Raw genomic sequence first — 22259 nt, 5'->3', positions numbered from 1 at the left:
AGGAAAAATGAAGTAAAGAAAATGAAAGAAACAAAAAATGAAAAGAAAGAATAAAATGAGGATGAAAGAAATAATAAAATGAGGATGAAAGAAAGAATAAAGGAAAGAAAAAATCCTTTATTCTTTTAGATAAAGAAAAAAACAAGAAAGGAAAAAAAATCCTTTATTCTTTTAGATATAGAAAAAACAAGGAAAGAAAAAATCCTATATCCTTTTAGATACATGTATACTGTAGAAAAAACAAGAAAGGAAAAGAAATGGAAGATTAATTAATGTGTGAAAAAAGGGAAAAAAAAGAAAGTTAAGAAAAAAATGGAGGATGAAAGAATGAAGAAAAAAAGGTTTCCTTTATTCCTTGGAAGAAAAAATTAAAAAAGACATGAAGGGAGGAAGGAAATAAAGAATTAAATAGCAGAAGGAAAGAATGAAGGGAAGAGAGAAGGGGAAAAAGAAAGAAAATGCTGGAAGAAAAATTAGAAGGAAAGAGAGAACAAAAATAAAAAGGAAAGAAAGGATGAAGGAAATTAAAAAGAAGGAAATAAAAAAAAGGAGTAAGAAAAAGAAGGAAAGAAAGAAAAACCAATGAGGGGCATTAGAACAAAAGAATGAAGAAAACAAATGGACACAGACTTAAAGAAAGGGAGGAAAGCTAGGAAATTATAGGAAATAAATATAGATGGAATAAAAAAGGAGTTCAGGAAGGATAGAAGAAAGAAGAAATGGACAGAAAAAAATCAGAGAAAAATCAGGAAGGAAAGAATAAGGGAAAAGAAAAGGAAAAAAGAATGAAGCAAAGAGAGAATGGAAGAAGGAATGACAGAAAGAAAGAAAAAAAAGAGGGAGGGAGCAAAGAATATTTTCAGGAAAGAAAGAAGAAAGGAAATAAAGAAGGAAATTAAGAAAAGGAAAGAAAGGAAAATGAACAGAGAGAGAGAGAAAGGATCAGGAAAAAAAGCTAGGAAAGAGTGAAAATGAAGAAAGATGGAACAAAAAAGGCCAGCAGGAAGGATTGAAGAAAGGATAGAAAAGAAAAAGGACAGAAAGGAAGGAAGTAAAGAGGAAGAAAGTTCAAAGATCAAACGAAAAAATCCAATCATCTATTTAACAAATATCTTACTGATATATATTTTTTTTTTCATGTATCTTAAAAATTGTTAGAAAATTAAATGTTTTAGAATAAATAATAATATTTCAAAGCAAGACAATGTCCAGGCCTGCAATGTCAAACTAAAAAAATTAGATGAATAATCAAGGCATCACACACACGCAGCTACAAGTTTGCACTAATCACAAGACTTGAAACGAAAGCTGAAACAACTAGTTATGAAAACTCGATTACTTGCTCCTCCGATCACATCACCAAATCAGTAATCTGAAAATCCATATATCTAATTATAAAAAAAATCCTGCCGATTTGTGATTATTTAGGTGGAAAAACTATTTTTCATGTGAGATTGTTCACTCTGATTGATCGGGGATGTACAGGTCCGGAGTGCAGGTGTGCACGGCCTGCCTTCATGCCTGCCACACACAGGAGGAAGGCCCGGCCACGTGCACCAGCTAGTACATGTTTCTATGCTGACTTTGTGTGTGTGTGTCTTTGTGTGTAGATCTAAGAAAATAGCGCAAATCGGTTTGCAATATGAATTGAGCGAAGTTGTTAACTTTGTTTTTTCTCTATCTTTTCTGTATTTTTTCTTGTGAAATAGGGGAAAACTTTGTAAAATTTCATTTCACAGTGAGAATTTTGGTTGCCCGATTCGGGCAAGCAGTTTTTGTTTTTACTTCAAAACACTTGCCCGACTCTAACTTTTACTTGCCCCGGGCAATCGGGCAAGCGCTTATGTCGCACCCTGATTTACCAAGTTTAACATTTTAGTTTTGTATCGTGTTTTTTTTTATAGAACTCTATAAACACGTTTTTTACTTTACATACTTTCTATTAAAGAAATTTGTTTTCATGTTGTTTAATTATCTATAATGAGAAAGCATGAGGGGTCAGAGAGATGGTGCCGCCCATTTCGATATTTCAAAAAAAATTAATGGAAATGGTGTGGGGATAGGACGGAGAATAAAAGAAAACATCAAAAAAAATATTTGGGCCTATATATTACCCCCGGACATAATGCCCAGAGAAGTTAAAATGACATCTGTTTTTGGTCGTCTTGCCGTGCAAAAAGACGACCTGATATTGATGACAACTAGCCCCCATATAAAAAATAACTTGATCCCAGATAAAATGCATCAGTGTGCAACCCTAAAAAATGTTTAAAGGTGATATGTCAGTGTACGTGGCTTGCCATAAACGCATTTTCTCTCAATGCCGACGGTGGCGGGCGGTGTGCAAAGAAGATCATGCCTACGTAGGACATGTCTGGAGGTGTCTTTCCAAGGACCATTCTTCGTATCGCCCAAATCGGCTTTGTGAAACAGTTGAGCGATATCTTGTTCTTACGTAGAATGGTTCTACGAAAGACCCTTTCATGCAACAGGCCTCTGAGCTCCGAAAGACTGGAGCAAAGAAGTTAGAACGCGAGGGATGTGGCTGTCAGTGTGTGTGCTTAACGTCATTAGTCTGGAGTAGACAGCTGGCAGCTGTCTGTTTCGAGGAGTTTTTAAATTTTTATTTTTTTTAAAATTTCTCCTCGACCTCGACCACTCACACGTATTGCGAGGTTTAGTATTACAGTAGTATACTAACCTCGACCTCGTACACAGATGGCTCGCTATCGTATAACCCAGGGCACTCACGTATTGCGAGGTTAGTATTAGTATACTCACCTCGCACCATGAACCGCGTTTGGCAGTGGATTTCTAACTAGTGGGTCTCGCGTGCTGCGATCCCACTTCCAGTGTCCACACCACACAACTTCTATGGCTTGATTTTTCTGTGCGCGGCGGCTTGTAATGAACCCTTGAGTGACCCAGGGAGCTCCTGCCCGCGCCCAGGAGTCGTCCGTGTAATACTAGTCAAACATAATACTCTCCAAAATGGGGTAGAATGGGGTCGGAATAGCACTCCAAATAAAAGGGGAAAAAATAAATCATGCACTTACCTCGATTGTATGGATGAAGGTCTATCGTGACATACATATCCGGACATCGAGGCACAAACTGGACCCTAAAAAAAAAGAAAAGTTAGACGTCTATGTTGCGTTCGTTTTGGTATCGATCGGCCATTTTGTTTTTAATTTTGACAGAAGGAAAACGAATGAGACAGAATTTTTCTTTTTGAGCTATCGTGCAGCCACCATTAGGGGTTTAAGCGGTTAACAATGCAAAATCCCTCCGACGGGGCACATCGATTTTTGTCTTTATTTCATAAAAATATAGAAAAAGAATTGTACCAAAATTAAGATTATTATTTGGTGCATTTCAGACCAAAACGGGGAAAAATAAACTTAAAAGGGGAAAAAACAGTGACTTACTTCGGCTGTCGTGCAACTTCACTTCCCCGTTTTATCCGAACTTAAGACATAAACATATGGCCATTGAGTCGCTGTACAGATCGAGCTAGAACTTTGGTCTCTGTATTTGGTGAGTAGAACCAACGGAGTTCAGCAGAACAACCAACATAAAAGAGACCAAAGCTTTTGGTCTAAGTCTGGAGCTGCTTGTAGGCATAGGCATGGTAGGGTAGAGTCGACTGATAAATGGGGCAGAATGATCTTGTTTATCCATTCGTAAACTCTGCAAATACAAATAGGCTTGACCCTTGAACCGCTGCGATATGACGGAGCTACGATAAGCTATGTTACGAATTGCTCTTTTGGAGAACAATTCATAGATTAAAATTATTTGTATTAAATAATAAAATTTAAATTTTGATTGTAAATAATAATTATTTAGATCTATAGGTGGTTTGAATAAAAATAAATATCTGTTTTCGACTTGCCATACGGTTGTCATAGAGCAAATATGACTGAGGTATTAGGTACATACAAGGAAAAAGAAGTAGGCCTACATTTATGGGGGGGAAAAAAGATTTTTTTTTTTTCAAGATTTCAAAATTACTCCATCAGTTGTCTTGGGGTTTTCGGAAAGGATAGCAATTGAACACAACTTCAGAAATCATACACAACTTGGATATTCACTCAATCAGCAGTGAGCATTTTGGACTTGTATTTTATTGTTTTTCTGCAGTGGCCCCTGTTCGTCCAAACAAAGTCTACTTACATTGGTAGCCTATAGCATATTGCATGAAAAATGTGAGCACAACCACCATATCTTGATGAATCAAAGCCTTAAGTCTGGTCTTTCTGCCACATTCAAAACCATAGTGCCAAACTACACTAAAAATAATGCAAAAATGTGAAAACCCTTAATTCCATATTTAAAAAAAAATTATATTTCACAGAAACCTTCAATATTTGTTTTCTTATTTGACAGATGAGCCCCTCCCGAAACCCATATCTGTACAGGACCAGATTGTTCGTGATCAACAGGGTCGTCAGCGTTTTCATGGAGCTTTTACTGGAGGATTCTCAGCTGGTTTTTTTAATACAGTGGGATCAAAAGAAGGTATGATGACTTTTAAATTTTTTTATAAAATCAAATGTGAGAAGTTATAATATGAGTAGAGTTTATGAAATTTAATAAACTATTTGGTACATTATTTTTTTCCCATAACTATTGGAGGAAGATAAAGAAACCCAGCATTCCATAGAAGTGTGTCCTAAAGTATTTATCTAAAGCCACACCTGAGTTTATAGATTATCATAAAATCCACCCTGTGTGTTTTATTCTTTACTTGCAGGTTTTACCCCATCAACTTTTGTTTCTTCAAGAGCAAAGAGGGCTGATCAACATGAACACAGACCTGAAGATTTCATGGATGAAGATGTGAGCTTACCCTTCTCCTTCCAATATATATATATCTGCACGACTATTTCAAAAATATTTTTAAGAATGAGCTGCAAAAGCAGAGAAAAGCTGTTAGCTCTACAGAAAGACAATATGGGTCAGATTTATTTGTCGGGGAGGTCTGAGACCCGAGGGGGGGGGGGTACTCGACCAAAAAAGTAGTAGGTATGTGCCGCGGGTGAGGCAAAAAACGGGGGCCTTGGAGCGGGCTTATTGTAAAAAGGAGTGTCCTCGGAATGGGCTTCGGAACTACAAATGTTTGTGAAAACGGGGGTCCTTGGAACGGGTCACCTGCGTGTGAGTGCGTATGCATCCCTATATGGAACGGGCATACGTGCATGCAGCTAGCCCGGCGGCACGGGCGCCAGGTGCGCTAGCGCAGAGGCGACAGTCGGACAGCGCTCTGCGGCCGCTTTTCACCAAAATTTCGGCTCATTGTAGCAGATCAATTCGGCCGGAACGGCGTAACGGAAAATATGCGAAGCTTTGGAGCGGATTTCTTTCTTTTTTCACGATAAGGAGAAAATGCTATGCTTTGGAGCGGCTTTCTTTGTTCCTTTTCTCAATAAGACAAAAATGCTATGCCTTGGAACGGAAATTTGAGTGTAAAAATGGGGGTCCTCTCCGCGGCACATACCCACTATGCATTATATGCTGAGTGCCCCCCCCCCCCCCCCCGGGTCTGAGATAAGCGATCAAACTTTGAGATTAATGGGTCACAGGTCAGAAAGAGAAATAAGTGATGTACAGAATATGAATTTTGTTATTATCTTTAAGTTATTAAAACTATTCCATCAGTTACCTTGATACTATTTTATAGAAGCAGACATATTGGATATGCTTTCACTTGACAGTGTTTAATTTCTTTATCACAATAGCAATATGCCATTTTTGTCTCACCTGTTTCAGGTCACATGACCAAAGTCAAAGGTCATTTAAGGTCATTGAACTTTGGCCATTTTAGAGGTAATTATTAGATTGCTGTCATAACTTCCAAAGTTTATAGATATAGTGTATAGAATGTGGATATAGGGGTAATCAACTACATGTATCACTGACAATTTTTAGGTCACATGGTCAAGGTCCAATGTCAATGAACATAGTATTGTATCATTATATGAATGGTGTTTTTTGTGAATAATTATTTTATAGTACGTTTCAAAGTCAGCACTGCTGCTATATTGAATCGCGTGTTTAGTAAAATAGTTTGGTGCAAACTCTTTATTAACTTCTGTTTTGTGAAATACATACTGGCTGCATTTAAATTCTTTCACAAGCTAGGGTGTTAGCAAACTTTTTGAAACAAATTTTAATAATCTGGATCTGTTTTATTAATAGCTGTTATTGATCCAGCTGAGATACCCTTTTGCAAGACTTACATGTTTTACTTGCACAATGGTGGGCTAGTCCAAAGTATTGTGTCTTATCAGGCTGGATCCACCTGTGGCTGTTGTACAGGTACAGTAATCCTTTAAATCCTGTGACAAAATTATTCTCAAGTCTCAATCAATCAGACAACTGATTTCAGTAGCTTATGACAGTAGCGTGTAATTTGTGGAGCGCTTTGGCCCAGTGGATTAGTCTCCAGACTTTGAAACCGAGGCTTGTGGGTACGATGCCCAGCCATGACCTACTTTCCTTCAGCAAGAAATTGATCCACATCATGCTGCACTCAACCCAGGTGAGTTATATGGGTACCCATCAGGATCAATTCCTTGAATACACCAAATGCCTTTAGCAGCTTGAGCCATAGCCGGGGTAATGTACGTGCCATTGAATACGCAACTAGATAATCAGCTCCTCATAACTGCTATGTATTTTAATATTGATAGCAAGTTAAATGAAACAGCCCTTTGTCTTTATCTATTCCTTGGACAGGACAAAGGAGAATATGGGATAGCTCCAAGGAAACTTGTAACAACTCAAAGGTTTGCTGGTGAGGAGGTCGGCCCCAAGAAAAGACCAGCTGCTGACTCTAACATTATTCCTGATGATGGCAGGATACAAGACATAATCAAACCTACAGAGTAAGTTGAAGGCATATCGAGACATGAAGCTTGGGAATCCCTCTTCGAGAGTTGCATATGTTTTTTGTGCCAGTTCTTCCAAACTTACAAGTTCAAGGCACATAAATGGATGGTGGAGAATTTGCACAACACACTTTACAGCCTAGACTAGCCAGCATTCATAATGATTTAGGGGCAACACACTTCCCGCTTGGATTTCAACTGGATTTTATAGTTTTTAGAAAGACACATTGTTAGTTGATGAGTATTTTTGCAGAAAACTCACCTTAATCATGTTACTATATAGCAGAAGAAAGAAGAATACAGGGCAGATTGACAAATGAACCCTCTCACACATTAGTATTAATTGTATTTGTATTTGGATTTACTTAGACAAGTAAAACGTACAAAGTAAAACATGTCAAGGGATACAAAAATGGTTTGAAAAACCTGTACAAGTTTGAATCCCAAAGATATAATTACAATAAAGTAGCATTGAGATAAAAACATGAGTTTTAACAATTGAAAAATAAAACAATGTAAATTACCCTAGATAAGGACATAAGTAACATTTATAGATTTATGTAACTACTGAAAATATTAAAAACATTGTATTAGAGCAAAATTATAGAACAGACATGAGATAACATTATAACAAAATATAATGAATTAATGATGAATCTTTTTGAGTTGTGGTGTGAGCCAAAATTGTACATAATATGACAAAATTAATTATAAATTAGCTGTGAGGCATTATTAAGGATATAAAAATGAAAGGTTGTGAAATCATTTTTAATAGATATTATTTAAGGTGAGCCTTGAGTAAATTTTTAAAAGTAGAGATAGATGTGCTATTTATTGCATTTCTAGGAAGCATGTTCCAACCTAGTTCTAACATAAAAAGAGTTTTGATAGTAATCTGCAAAGGGCGTGATTGCCTTCTTATTGTGATCGTTCCTACCTATCCTGTATGCTGGTTTAAATTATTACATTGACATGAACTAAATTACTAGTGATCTTATAGAACATAAAAAGTCTATGATGCTTTCATCTAGCTTCCAAATTTAGCATATTAAATTTTGGTAAAAGTACATTGAAACTCCGTTGCCAATCTCGGCACATCATTCTCACGTATCTTTTCTGTATACATTTGAGTAATTCTATATGGTTTGCCCATTACGGGTCCCATGCTATACAGCAATACTCTAAACATGGTCAAATGAGTGACTCATCAAGGGTCTTAAAAACTGATCTTTGACAGTTCATAAATTTCCTTTTCACAATACCGATAATTTTATTGCAGTTAGTATATTTTTCTTAACAACAATCTTTGCAATTTAATGTGTCATTAATCAAAATGTCTAAATACCTTTCAGACTTACTTATACATGTAGTTAAGTCGTTTCCATCCATTTTATATGCAAAGTCAACCTTCAAAACTTTTCAGGACATTTTCATTATTTTACATTTATTTTACCAATTCTTTAACATGTCAAGATCATTTTGCAGAATTACACAATATTGTATAGAATTTACTGGTCTGTATAAGATGCAATCATCAGCATACAGTTTCATTTCAGAAACAATGCCATCGGACATGTCACATATAAAACACAGAAAAAGTATGGGGCCAAGGATTGTCCCTTGAGGCACATCTGATTTTATGTCAATCCATTTTGAATATTCTCCATTTAATACCACACGATGTGTTCGCAGTTAGAAAAAAAAATCATTATCCATTTCAAATTTGAGCCCTTAATACCATAGCATTTTAGCTTAAACTCTATTATTTATTTCGTTTTGTTTAGCCAGGTAACCCTATCAGTGGACTAAGCACTGTTTTCCTTGGGGGCCGTGCATACAAGTAACAAATACATACATGTAATATATACAAGCAATGAAAAAGTATTAAACAAGGAAGAAAATATGTTCAAAGAGACAAGCAACGTGCAGGACATACACACAGACATACTGAAATACATGTGTGTATGTAGAACAAAAGTCAACATATAGATTGTGCATATGCAAATCCATATAAGTATATATTCCCTATGATCATATGTTTATTGATTAATTTTGTGTTTACTTGATTGCTCGTCCCTGGAACCAGTCAGATAAGGGTATATTTTTCTAATTTAGTAGTTTCTCTCTCCAATAAGATGTAGCAAAGGATTGCCTTGAAACTACACTTTGGATACCACTATCCAGCTGATTCCAAAGAATGGCAGCACTATGAGAAAAGGCCTTTTTTCCAGCCTGCGTGCGTACAAGCGGTACCACTACACCATTGTGAACCGAGTTTCTAGTTCTGTATGAGTGGACATTACTAGATCTTACTACGAGATCAGAGAGATATATTGGCACTTCGCCGTTAAGGATAGTGTAAATTGTTTTGCATTTATGGTATTTCCACCTTTCTTCAATCGAAACCCATTTGAGTCTATGGAGCACCTGTTCAATAGGTGTAGAAAAATTAACTTTTAGAATTAGACTTGCCATTTTCTTACGCTGTCTAATTAAGCCATCCTTAAGATACTCCAAGAATTACTACAGTAATCAAAGTACGGTAATATAAGTGAACTAGCTAAGACTTTTGAACTGTCAATCATGAGGTATTTTCTGAGCCTACTGAGGAGGGCTATCCGTGAACCAATCTTCTTCATTGATTCTTCTACATTCTTTTGCCAGGTCATGGTATCATCCATCCACACCTTTAAACTCTAAATGTGTGTGAGATGCTATCAGTATCAAACACTTTAGCGAAGTCTAAAAATGCTATGTGAAAATTGCAACCGGAGTCCATCCAGTTACTCCAGTCTAGAATGACGTCGATCAATTGATTCTCGCATTATCTCTTTTCACAAAACCCATGTTGATTGTTATGTAAGATATTGTTGGCATTTATTATAAAGTGACGAACAAGTTGTTTATACAAGCAATTCTTTCTAATAGATTATGAAGTGAGGGATATGGGTCTAAAAAGACTTGGGTCTTCTTTATTGCCCCTTTAAAAAATGGGACACATTAGCACAGCGCCAATCTAAAGGCAAATCTCCAGTTGAAAGAGGTCTATTGAAAAAAATCACAAAGCGAGGGTGCGAGTTCATCGGCTCCTTCTTTAAGAATACATGGAGCTAATCCATCTGGACCAACAGACTTTGTAGAAAAAAATATTAAGTAATTTACGTACATTTTCAACATTACAGTTAATATCGTCCATAATAGGTATATTGCTGTTTTCTGTGCATTCAGGAATATGTATGTTACTGTGCAATTGTAGAATAAAAAATTGAAATCTAAAACACAAAAACATACAAGATCAACTGTAGGACTGGTCCATTTATTACACACACACATGCAAGCAGCATGTACAGTGAAAATGACTATTACTAAAGGTATTGACATATGACCTGTCCAATTTGGAGTTCACCAGATCATGATATCAATAGTATCGATCAAATTTCCGATATAAGGTACTGCAAATATTAATATATCATGGAACTTTATAGGTCTGTGGCAAGATTAAAAATACCCAAATGCAGTTCTTGAATAAATTCAAATTTCAAGGATATTTTCAATGATGCATGTGTTTATAAAGTGCAGTTTCCCCCTCATTGTCCATTACAGTGAGACGATTGGTGCAAGGCTTCTTCGCAGAATGGGCTGGAAACCTGGACAAGGGGTTGGACCAAAGATGGAAAGGATGAAGAAAAGCAAGAGAAAGAAAAATAAAGGTGAATTCAATTCTAAAACTGGAGCTAAGAGTGAAAAGCCTACAAGCTAATTCAGAACAGTACCATGTATTAACTGCTAGCCAGCTATTAAAGTATTTTGTTTAAACCCCCTCCCCTCAAATTAGCGGGACTCAAAAATAGGCATTATTGTGTTTTTCAACAGCCTGAATTATGTGACGTCATTGAAACACGGATTCCATTTTTTGTTTACAATTTGTAAAAGAAAAATAAGACTTGCAATATTTAATGCCTAAAAATGGATAAAGACTTACAACTCATGATCATTATTTTGGGATTTCTTTGTTTGGCTCTTATTGGGACAAGGTTGCTACATATATGTTGGGAAAAACTTTTTACTCATTAGTATTAACATAGGTAAAGATGAAAAAACGGTGCCAAATAAGCAGGTAATAAAGCAGGACAAAGCTTGTCTAGAACTGTAGGTTTTATCAATCTAAGCATGCATGCAAGGGTACCCATGTCATATCTCCATTTCATAAAAGTGAAGAAAATTAGATGTGTATTCTTGAAAACAAAAAAGAAATTATCCAGTCATTCTGTGTACAAATCAGAATGATTGTACAGACTTTAGGCTTATGAAATAAAGCCTGTTTTTGAGTTATTCTCTAGCAAAATGCTCATCTGGCAAGCGGTGAAAATGCATAAACCTTGCATCACTGATTGGTACATGAAATGTTAATGATGTATATTTACCCGCTATGACACAATCGTGTTTCACACAACACCACATGGTTTTTCCTCATACCTGCACAGCCTGTCTTTCATGTTAATGTAATAATATTGTACTCAAATTCTCAGTTCGAAACCTTTACTTTTAGGTGGTGGCAGAGTGTACGGATGTTCTAGACCGCCGGTGCTGGGACAACAGAGTGATGACGACAGTGACGCTGATGACAACAAGGAAGGGGACGACGATGGCCCTGTGGAAGATAGCGATGAGGAGGACTTCATGCGGGGCTTCCTCTTTGCTCCCGACGACATTCAGGACTTCATCTTCGCCCTTAAGGATGACCAGCACGGCATCGGCTACCAAGGAATGGACTCGAGGTCAGTACTCGGTGGCCATGTAACTCTGTTTGATGAACCAGTCATGAAGCAGAACAGGAGACAAGGCATAAAGGGTCGTGTGAGTATTGTAATGTAGGATTTGTATTGCGCATGTATCCATCTTCGCTTGGTGCTCAAGGTGCTCCTATATTACCCCCTATTACCTCCTATATTATATATACATAGTTGCAGCTAGGGCTGCAGGATATGATTAAGAAATATGTATTATATTTAAACCATAGTGAATTGACGCTGAGTATATACTGTACCTCATATGATGTAAAATAGTTGATATTTTGGGTTTCTTTAATGAGGAATGTACATTGATATGATATGTAAGCACTGAGATAAGGTCATGCAAACCATACACTTTCCAGTTTACCCAAATCCAACCTACCAGGGTCACAGGAAAAAGATCATAATAATGAAAACCTTAACTGATTTTCCTGTATCAATTGCAAATTTGTGACATGTTATCCTGAATGGGAGAAAAATTCTTATGTGGACACCATTTTATTTTATTTTATTTTTATTTTTTTATTAATTATTAAAACGATATATCTATACATGTATATCTCATCATGATATTACAACTGGACAAACTTTTATTCCATGACTTCCCCTGTTAACTGGTTTATGTAATTGTAATTAATCACTCATGAAGTGTTACATTCTCTCCTGATTGTCACTGACTTTTGTAAGAGGGGTAATGAACAGATTGGGGATATCATCCTTATGCCTGTGTTGTGTGGGTGTGGGTCCTTTCTAAAAATAAAAAACTGGTGCCTAAATTTCAAGCAGTATCATTCATCATGCCTTCAATTCTCATTTTTTTTGCCCCATGACAGGCATTTGGAATAGGAGCATTTGAGGACGAAGAAGAGAGTGATGTCTACTCCACTGACCGGATGTCTAACTATGACCGTGTCTTAGGGGGAGAGGAAGAAAAAACAGAGAGAAGGATGTTTGGTTGGACAGGACCTCCTCCTCGACATTCAAGTAAGTTATAAAAACCCTTTGAAGCAAATTATTAGAGAATTTCATTCTATCAAATTCTGCAATATTAATGTAAATTAATTAATTAATTAATTAATTAATTAATTAATTAATTTATTTATTTATTAATTAATTAATTAATTAATTAATTTATTTATTAATTTATTTATTTATTCATTTATTCATTCATTCATTCATACATTCATTCATTCATTTACCCATTTATTTATTACTTATTCCTGTATCATTCTTTAATTTCTTTATGTATGTTAGATATTTCTTTATTTGAAAATGTGTCCTTGGGATAACAAGATCAGAGGTCTCATATACTTTCTAGTTCTGAGTAATCTCAATACTGGTTATAGTCAATCAATCTGTCACATCACCTTTGTATCCAAATTCTTAATAAACTCAATCCATTTAGGTATTACTTTTATTTTGTTGAGTTCCGTTATACGGCCTATTTGTATGGTAGATAGCAAAGTGCTTTGGTGTAGAAATAAATTGTGCATTTTCAAGGAAATATCATCTAGATATAGATATGTTATTCTATCCTTACCTTTCTTTTTTATTGTAAAGGTGATGTTGATATTCTTGATGGATTCGAAGCTGCATCTCAAGGAAAAATTTCAACAAAGGTAATTACTAGATCCTGTTTCATCTAACTTTCTTCAAAGAAATGTTTGTATGTTGAAGGTACAAGACTTTTGTTAAGAGCCGTAAAATACAAATTCCAGAATGATTGCCAACTAATGTAATTTGAATTTGGAAATCAAAACTTCTCCATCACTTATACCTTGGTCACATTTGTTCTACGGCGGCCGTACGGCGAGTCGAAAACAGCCGTTTTATTAATTTTAATTCAAACCACCTATATGTGGTTGGACAAAAAATTTTAAAACGGCTGTTTTCGACTCGCCGTACGGCCGCCGTAGAGCAAATGTGACCAAGGTATTACTTGGAATGTTTTGTTTTATAAAGTCAGTTTTGGACTGCTCTATTTGAATGGTCTAGTGCCACCTGTTGAGTAATTTTGGCCAACCTCTTTTTGGGTAATGCATCATTCATATTGCTTTATTTCTGAATTCAAGGGACCTTTACACTACAGCATTTTGACCTTTCAAAACTGTTACCAAATATCTTGCTGGGACTTTATTTATTTTTTCTTCAGTTCCAATAACTCTTTTCTGAAGGGAAAGCTAGACCAGTCCAATTTAGAACTTTGATTCATTCATTGTCTCCCGAGTACCACTATGTGTTTAACCTCTTGCAATTAGGTATATCTTCTAGCTAGGTAAAGTAACACCCTCATCATCACCCACAAAGAGATAAGTCGGACTGAAATTCATTTCCTTAAGAAGTGCCAAGACCTACACTATATTCAACATATCATCCCTTTAGTCAATGTGCGGTAGCAATGTATTTATGTACCTCATGCATTCGGGAATTTAAGCATATTTTTTTAGAAACAGTAACTCATATCAAGTTTACATCAAGTTCTGCTAGTTAAGAAAATACATCCTTTTCACCATTTTCAACATGTGGATCTGGGGAGGGGCTGGGATGGTTCCTCAAAGAGATAAATCTGACTGAAATTCATGCTGAAGTGCCTCGGCATACATTTCATTAATATGTGGTAGCGATGCATTTATGTACCACACAGAAACTGGAAATGCAAGCATGATTTTTATTAAGATGATCACATATTAATTAAGTTCACATTAATCTATATTTGAGAATCAGTCACTAGATATTCTTTATGAACAAGGACACTGAACCCACCATCAAGTCACTTTCTCTGTGAACTTTATTTTCTTCAAATAGGTGTTCCATCCTCCATCATTGCCAAGGGACTTCCGTCCATTTCATCAATTCAATACTCCTACCGTGGAGACACCTAACCCTCCCAAGACGCAAGCTCACAGTCGGTTCACGCTCAGTGCAGACCAGAGAGCTGCTATGCTCGGAGAAGAACGACTACCAGGTACAAATTTCTTTACTTTCTTGAGCTGAGATGAAACTGAGCCACAGTGAATCCACAAAAATATGCTGCATTCTTTTCATACTCATTGATTGATTATTTCTCGATAACATATCTATTTTTATACTTTTGGAAGATGGTCTTCTACTAATGAAAATATGCTCTTTTAATGGAGGAAAGTTGTTCTGTCATTGAGTACTCCCTTTAAGAAATATTGTCATTGTTTCTTAAAACTTTGCTCTGTTTAATGCTATAGGACCTTCGAGCGTAGATGAGCTGTTGTCCAGTCAGGACCTGGCCCTACTTAAAGAAGCCCGTGACAAAGCATCCAGTCTGGAGCAGGATGCTCCTCGGCATCGAACACAATTGGACAGGGGTGCTTCCCGCTGGTCTGCCCCCACCCAAGAAGCTACTTCCCAAGCGACAGGGTCAGGTTTCCAACCCTTTGCCAAGGATGAGGAGAAACAGCAGAGGTACGAGCTCTACTTGCAGAACAGACACCAAGGTGAGCTCTAGAAATTATTCAATCTTTTAAAAATCTTTCAAGAGTTTTAAAATTGGAGGGAGGGGGTCATTTGCTCCTGCATATCCTTCATTGTGGAAAAGCCCTCCAGTGCTCCATAACACAAAGGTTAGCGATTAATCGCTGAATGGAATGGCCTATCAAGATCATTGTTGCATGCGCATTTTGCTCAGTGGACTGACTAGGGACCAATCAAAATTGATCTTTCAAACTAGCAATTAATCGCTAACCTGTGTTATGGGGCCCAGGTAGATGTTTCATAAAGCTGTTCCTAAGTTAAGATTGACTTTAAGAATGACTGCTGATCTTTTCTTGTGGTAAATGCTATACACCAAAACGTTCATTGGCGATGGTTTAGCACGTAAGAAAGGTTCACAAGTTGTTCTTAGAGTCGCTCTTACGGACATCTTTATGAAACGGGACCCTGGACTTCAAGTAATCCAAGGCAATCAGATTAAATGGTTGTGGATGTCCTTTTGATTGGCATCAATACCCGTCACATTGAGCTTCAGAGAGATTTGTTATGCACTTTTCAACTTTTTTTTTACATTTGCATCATGATATAGACATGTGCCCTAAAGAAAAGTTGCCTTGCCCTGATTTAAAATGTATCCCTGTCCTTGAAAGCATAGAAAGTGTGTCTTTGTTGAGTGAAATTCTTCTAAAAGACCTGTCTCGTATGATTCCTACTCATACGTGCCAGGTGTTCCATTTCAGTAGGAATATTCTTATTTTTTGTTCCAAATTTCTGTGAATGTTTTTATGTTGTATTGAATAGGAAATTTAAGAATGTTCCTATTTCTGTAAATTTCTGAGTGATTTCGTTCAGGGTCAGCATGGATGCTTTTATTTCGTTTCTAAAGCATGCTCGATAGTGGTTTGGCGCCATAGTCACATTATTATTATGATTATTATTATTCTTATTGTTTTGCTATTCTTCTCCTTGTTCTTTTTCTTGTTGTTGCTGTTGTTTTATTCTTGATATTATAATTATTATTATTATCAGTAGTAATAGTATTCATATTACTATCATTGTTCTTGTCATCGTTAATAGTATTATTGCTGTCGCTGTTGTTAAAAATTAAGTTTAGTTCTGGTTGTGAGGTTGTGAAAGGAATTGTGTGTAAGTAATTTTGGAGAGCTGATTATCATACTTTGAACAGTTGGTGAATCCTTCAAGGTTTTGGAATCACCAAATTGACTCAGTTCTTGAGTCACACAAGGTCCATGCAGAAGTGCATTGACAGTTCTTCTCTCATTAATAGGCTCAAACATTTCACATGTTCTTTATCATATTATGTTTGTGCCAAAAATGCCAAAAATGGCTCATTTTTATACTTTGTGTACAAAGTAAATGGGAGAGGATTTTTTTTTCATTCTAATTCGTCTGCGTAATGAGTTTAGGGTTACATTTAGTTGTTAAATTATCTGTTATAATTTTCGTTAAAAACAATGAAAAACATAAATGAAAAAACATAGAAATACAAAGAAATTCTAATAACAAAGAAATATGTAACAAAAATAATTTGGCATTTGCAATTTTTCCTCGTGAAAACCTATAAGGGTAATCAAGTATTACTAACATCCTGCCTGAGTTCCAAGTCACATGACCAAGGTCAAAGGTCATATAGGGTCAGCGAACTTTGGCTATGTTGGGAGTATTTGTTGAATTGCTATCATAACCTTGAAAGTTTATGGATCTAGGTCTTGAAACTTAGACATAAGAGTATTCAAGTATCATTGAACATTTTGCGTGTGTTTCAGGTCACATGACCAAGGTCAAATGTTTAAGGTCAATGAACTTTTGCCATTTTTGGGGTATTGTTGAATTGCCATCATCACTTTGAATGTTTATATATCTGGTTCATGAGACAAAGACATAAGGGTAATCTCTCTTTCTCTCTCTGTTCTCATCCCTCCGCTTAGTTCGGAGATCGTCAGGTCCAACCCGCATGTGACATACATTATCTTGAAGACTGAATGATAGTGACTCATCAGGCCAGGAGAGCACTGGAGTGTATCAAGTATCACTTCTTGTTTTGCACGAGTCTTGGGTCACATGATCAAGGTCAAAGGTCATCTAGGATATATATAGTGTTTTTTGTTAATAATTATTAAATAGTCATTTTCAAAGTCAGCACTGCTGCTATATTAAATCAAGTATCTGTTAAGGGTATTAGAAAAAAGATTATCTGCACTGAAGACTAGCTCATTTTGAGCTCGAATTTATACAGAATTATGATTTAGTTCTTGGATACATGTAATCTAGACCTTGTTTTCATTTTGAGATGGACACAAGAATTTGTCTAGTTGTAGCCTATGGCATGAATAGACTAGATCATTGTGGGCTGTCAAGATGTTAAACCTGCACCACTGCAAGATCTGAAACTATTATCTTGCAATACCTTTTTTCTGAAATTAAAAAACAAATTCATAATCTCATCAGATCTCCACTCACACAGACATTCAGAACCAAGTTTTAATTCTGATTGATTTATCTATTGGATCCATGATAAGTTCTTGTGGCAATGATTCATGACTGATATGGTGTAGAACCTTGTGACCCTCTGCCACTCCCAAATGCACATGTGTCAAGTTTGAAATTTGATTTCCAAGGGGTCCTTATAATGCATGATTTTTTTAATTTCATTTATAAAATTACCTCTTTGACCTTTGGCATTTGACCTCATGACCCCCAAATTTGACCAGATCACCTCCACAGTCCATAAGTATGTATTTGCCAAGTTTGAATTCATCTGGCAACCATATCATCATGCATTGCAAGAATGAGCCATTTTCATGAATATTCATGAACCTTTGTGCCTTTATATCTTGTGACCTGAAATTTTGTTTATTAAACTTGAAAACATGCAGATTTAAACTATTTAAAAGCCTATTCAGGCCAAGGATGTTATTTGGCCATGTATAAAGTGAATTATTTGAAATAACAGTAACAGTCATGATTTATTAATAGCTCAAGAGAAGTTTCCCGCTCATATTTTGGCATTTCACATTCTAGTCATTCATTTTAATAGTACATGTACATGAATGTATATAGCTTTACAAAATAGCTTTATGAAATACCCCTGGCATTAAAGTGATTGGCTAACATTGGTTTGACTTTTAAAAAATCTGAGCTAGAAGGTCACACTTGTCACCTGTGTCTGTGATATGTTACAAAAATGAAGCCCATAAAAATTTGCGTTTGAAAATAATTATTTAGTGCTTCAAAAATTGAAATATAAAGTGACCGAAAACACCATCTTAATTTCATCCCATACACTTATGTGTACTATTTATGCGTCTATAAGATGCCTATTTACAAAATCGGGGTTTGCCTTGTAGTTTTAGCTTTTCATTCTCAATAATGGTTGTTTTCAGGGTTTATTAGTTCTAATACATGCACTTGTACACATGTTTCATCTTGGTTTGAAATTTTTTTAAATCGGCTGCTCACAAAGTTAAACAATACCTTTAACTTCAAAAGAATGCCTCGCCACTTGAAAGAGTTTCAATATTGGTATCAAAATTTTAATTCCTGTTCACACAATGGGTGATTTTTGTGGTGGTGTTGGAAGCAACATTTAGATGTCTTCCCTAGCTTCAAAACCTAATCTGATCTTTCAAAAAATGATTCAAATCACATCATTGACAGCTCAACACTCAGTGAAATTCATCCCAGGACCAGTATTATTTTAAAGGCATAGGTTAACATTGCAATGGTCTTCTCTGAAAAAAAATACTTAACTGTGATTCATGTTAATATTTCATATGGATCAAAAAACACACAGGAAGGAAAAAAAATGAATTTGTGCAGACACTTTCAAGATATCTGTGACTGAAAAATCATTTTTTAAATCTCCTGAGAAGATTAATGAGATGAAATTAAGATGGTGTTTCTGGTTACTTTATAATTCACTTTTTTGAAGCACTAAAATTCTAAATGATTTTCGAGCAAAATTTTTTTATTCTGAGGTTCACTTTTGTACCATTTCACAGACACATGTGACAAGTGGTTTCAACTCAGACTTTTAAAGTCAAATCAATGTTAACCTACATGTATGCCTTTAAGTTTGATGCTGTTCTCATGTTAAAAAAAATGATATAACACCCACAACGAAAGGTCAACACCAAATTTGAAAGCCACCCAATGCCCATCAATTGATTGAAATTAGCCATGTGGAGGAAAATTGACAGTTTCTTGATCGATGTTCTCCAAAGTAGCTATTCAATATTATAAACCAAGTCAACTGTATTGAAAGAATGTAAATTGTGCAAATGTTTATTCAGTTCAATTGGGCTTGAAGGATTTTGAATTACATTTACCTTGCATTCTATTGTGGTCCTTACTCAATAGAGTTTTACAAATGATATGAATGTTTGCAAACAGATTGAGCATGTGGTTAAAGGATTGCTTTGTGGAGAAGATAAAGTGTTCATATTGCAGATAATTGCTTTTGTTGATGAAAAATAGAGTCAGTAGGAAGTGGATTTTCTTCAGAATTTGCAGTGCAAAATTGGCTTTGAAGAGGGTATAAGTGTTCATGAATCAGATGGTTGCCTCATCAGGCATTGTTCCTGTTAAAAAGAGTCCAAAGGAAAATGCAAAATTTATTCTTCAATATGCATAAAGCAGAATGTGCGACAACTTTCAAACTTAGGATTTTTTGGATTTTAAATTTGAATGATTTGAGAGACATGAATATTTATTTCATAATTTTTATCACCCTATTACGTATTACCCATACAAGATTTGGTCTTTCATGGATATGTATATCCTGTCACGTACCTCATGTGCATTAGCCATCACATATTCTCTCTCTAATTTAAGATTAAGAAAAATTAGAGAAAGATATCATTGCGGTTTGATGAAAATCTGTCAAAGGATAACATAGTTATGAAAGTTTAAAGTTTTTGATTTTGTGGCATTACAGACGAGTAGCCCCTATATGTTGTGTGATATAAATACCCCAAAATGCAATTTTCTATATAAAAAAAATTGAGAGATTTTATTTGTGGGATGGATATACAGTACATCATCAAACATTATTTCATACCCACTTCTATAAGAAAATCATTTGCCTTCCTAAGTTCTGTTAATAATTTTGAATTTATCGGGGAAGCTACTGATGGATGGATTTTCATCAAACATGCACAAATATTTTTGGCTAAATTTTCCGCTTTTATTAAAACCAACTTATCAGGGTGAATTTCCCCTTTTAATGACCTAAAGCATGGAATATCATGAAACCTTTCAATTATTTAAAAAAAAATTGCAAATAAATTGATACATGTATATCAAAAGGTGTGTCCATACAACTTGAAGATTCATTCTTTTATTTCTTAATCCTTTCCTAGTGTTTCTTTATTACTGTTTGATATAGCCTTGTGATCTTTTGTACAACCCCCTCCCCGTATATGATTCCTCATTTTTTTTTATTGTATGACGTATCACTGTCAGATATTCATTGTGGTCTTTTGTAGTAGGGCCCTTGCTAATAAAGCTAATTGCTTCGCAAAGGGCTCTATCTTTATCTGATGATTTTTAGGTTTTGATTACCTTAAACCCAATTTAAATTTTGGTAAATCCCCAGGTTGAAGGCCATTAGATTTTATGAATGTGTACATCTGTATGCCCTAAAACAGTTATGATGTCAAGGATATGAAATTAGTAATGTTTCATTGGATAAATTTTGTGATTTTAGATGGAATATTTTTTATCACGTGCCTGATCAAAGTGAAATTTCTGTTTATATCATTTTTTATTTCGTTAAATATAAACCACTTCTCAAGAATGTAATAGTTCAAAACAAAAATACAGGAATTCATCTTGTCTATAGCTTTTCGATATCCAATCACTAAATGATTGTAAGACATTAAGCGCTTGAAGGGCCAGTTAAATAGACAAATAAAATCATTACGGAGAGAAGTTGAAAGATGCCTAATAAATCAAACTTGAAATAAAAAAAAAGAAGAACAGTTGAAAAGGAACCAAATGGAAACTACACATTTTTAAGATTGGAAAGATGGATGATACTCAAGTATAATTCACATTATTGAGCATTTACCTTTAGACAAGCTTTGATTTGTGGTAAATTTTAGTGTTTTTACATGAGTTGAAAAATCAGGGATGGCACCGAGATATTTTAAGGGGGGAAGTAAGACCATGACTCACAAGTGAAGGGCAAGGGCATTCCAGCTCCAAAAAATCAGTCCAATATGATGGGCATTTCACGAAAAGGACCACCCAAACTTGACGTTTTGACAAGTGTGTCGTGGAACCCCCTACACTCTTCTTCTATGCCATGGAAACCTTCAGAAGTTACATGAGAGTGATTTCTTTTCAGCTCTAAGTTGGCTACTTCATCATCTCTTGCTTTTCAGGCTCCCAGACGGCAACAGGGGACACCAGGACAGAATGGGAGAAGCAGCAGGAGATAGAGGAGTTCTCCAGGGCTGCATCCCTCTACCATAAACCCATGTCAGGTCTCATGGCATCCAGGTTCGTCAGAGCCAAGCACTCAGATGATGTCGACGACACGGTGGAGGTTCCTGCTGATCTGGGGGTAAGGAAGTTGCTATACAGTGCGTCCCAGAAAAAACGAAACCGAGATTAAGCGATGATTTATCATAACTTAATCACAAATACAATAGACAAATGACCTACCAATGTAAAGCTTAGAATCTCCTCTTTCATCTGATATTACTTAGATTATTCCCCATTCACGCATGACTGAGCAAAAACAATTTGAAGAAAGGATACCAAAAACTCATTTGGCGGGGGGTATCTGAATTTCAAAAAGAAAATCACATGCCTAAAAAGTTCAATATCTGCTCTTTTATTTGATACCTTAATCACAAAAAATGGTCAAGAAGTAAAAAAGTTATGTACCCTCGAAACAATGCTTGTATTTCCATAATTTCATTAAATAAACGTGTTTTCACCGGTTTCGCACAGAAGCTATCGCATGGTTAACAAAAGACTTAATGCATGGCTGATCATCAACAAAACGGAGTGTCAAGTGAGTTTGAACGCTAGCCTGTAGAACCTCTTAATTTTATGAAATTATTGAAATTCAAGCCTTATT

General features: G+C 35.7%; 1 protein-coding gene across 1 annotated transcript in view; it reads left to right on the top strand.

The window, feature by feature from the left end:
- LOC129278413 (G patch domain-containing protein 1-like) overlaps positions 1-22259 on the top strand; it is a 40640-nt gene that overhangs the window by 5748 nt on the left and 12633 nt on the right. Inside the window, exons 2-11 of the mRNA XM_064095677.1 lie at positions 4390-4521; positions 4757-4842; positions 6742-6890; positions 10497-10603; positions 11443-11750; positions 12520-12670; positions 13247-13305; positions 14492-14651; positions 14905-15153; positions 21556-21737. Coding sequence (XP_063951747.1) covers positions 4390-4521; positions 4757-4842; positions 6742-6890; positions 10497-10603; positions 11443-11750; positions 12520-12670; positions 13247-13305; positions 14492-14651; positions 14905-15153; positions 21556-21737 — 1583 coding nt within the window. The remainder of the gene's footprint in view (positions 1-4389; positions 4522-4756; positions 4843-6741; positions 6891-10496; positions 10604-11442; positions 11751-12519; positions 12671-13246; positions 13306-14491; positions 14652-14904; positions 15154-21555; positions 21738-22259) is intronic.

The sequence above is a fragment of the Lytechinus pictus genome, chromosome 2, assembly GCF_037042905.1.
Source record: "Lytechinus pictus isolate F3 Inbred chromosome 2, Lp3.0, whole genome shotgun sequence".
NCBI lineage: Eukaryota > Metazoa > Echinodermata > Echinoidea > Temnopleuroida > Toxopneustidae > Lytechinus > Lytechinus pictus.
Note: the sequence above shows the minus strand (reverse complement) of the source record. Positions and strands in the feature narration are given on the sequence as shown.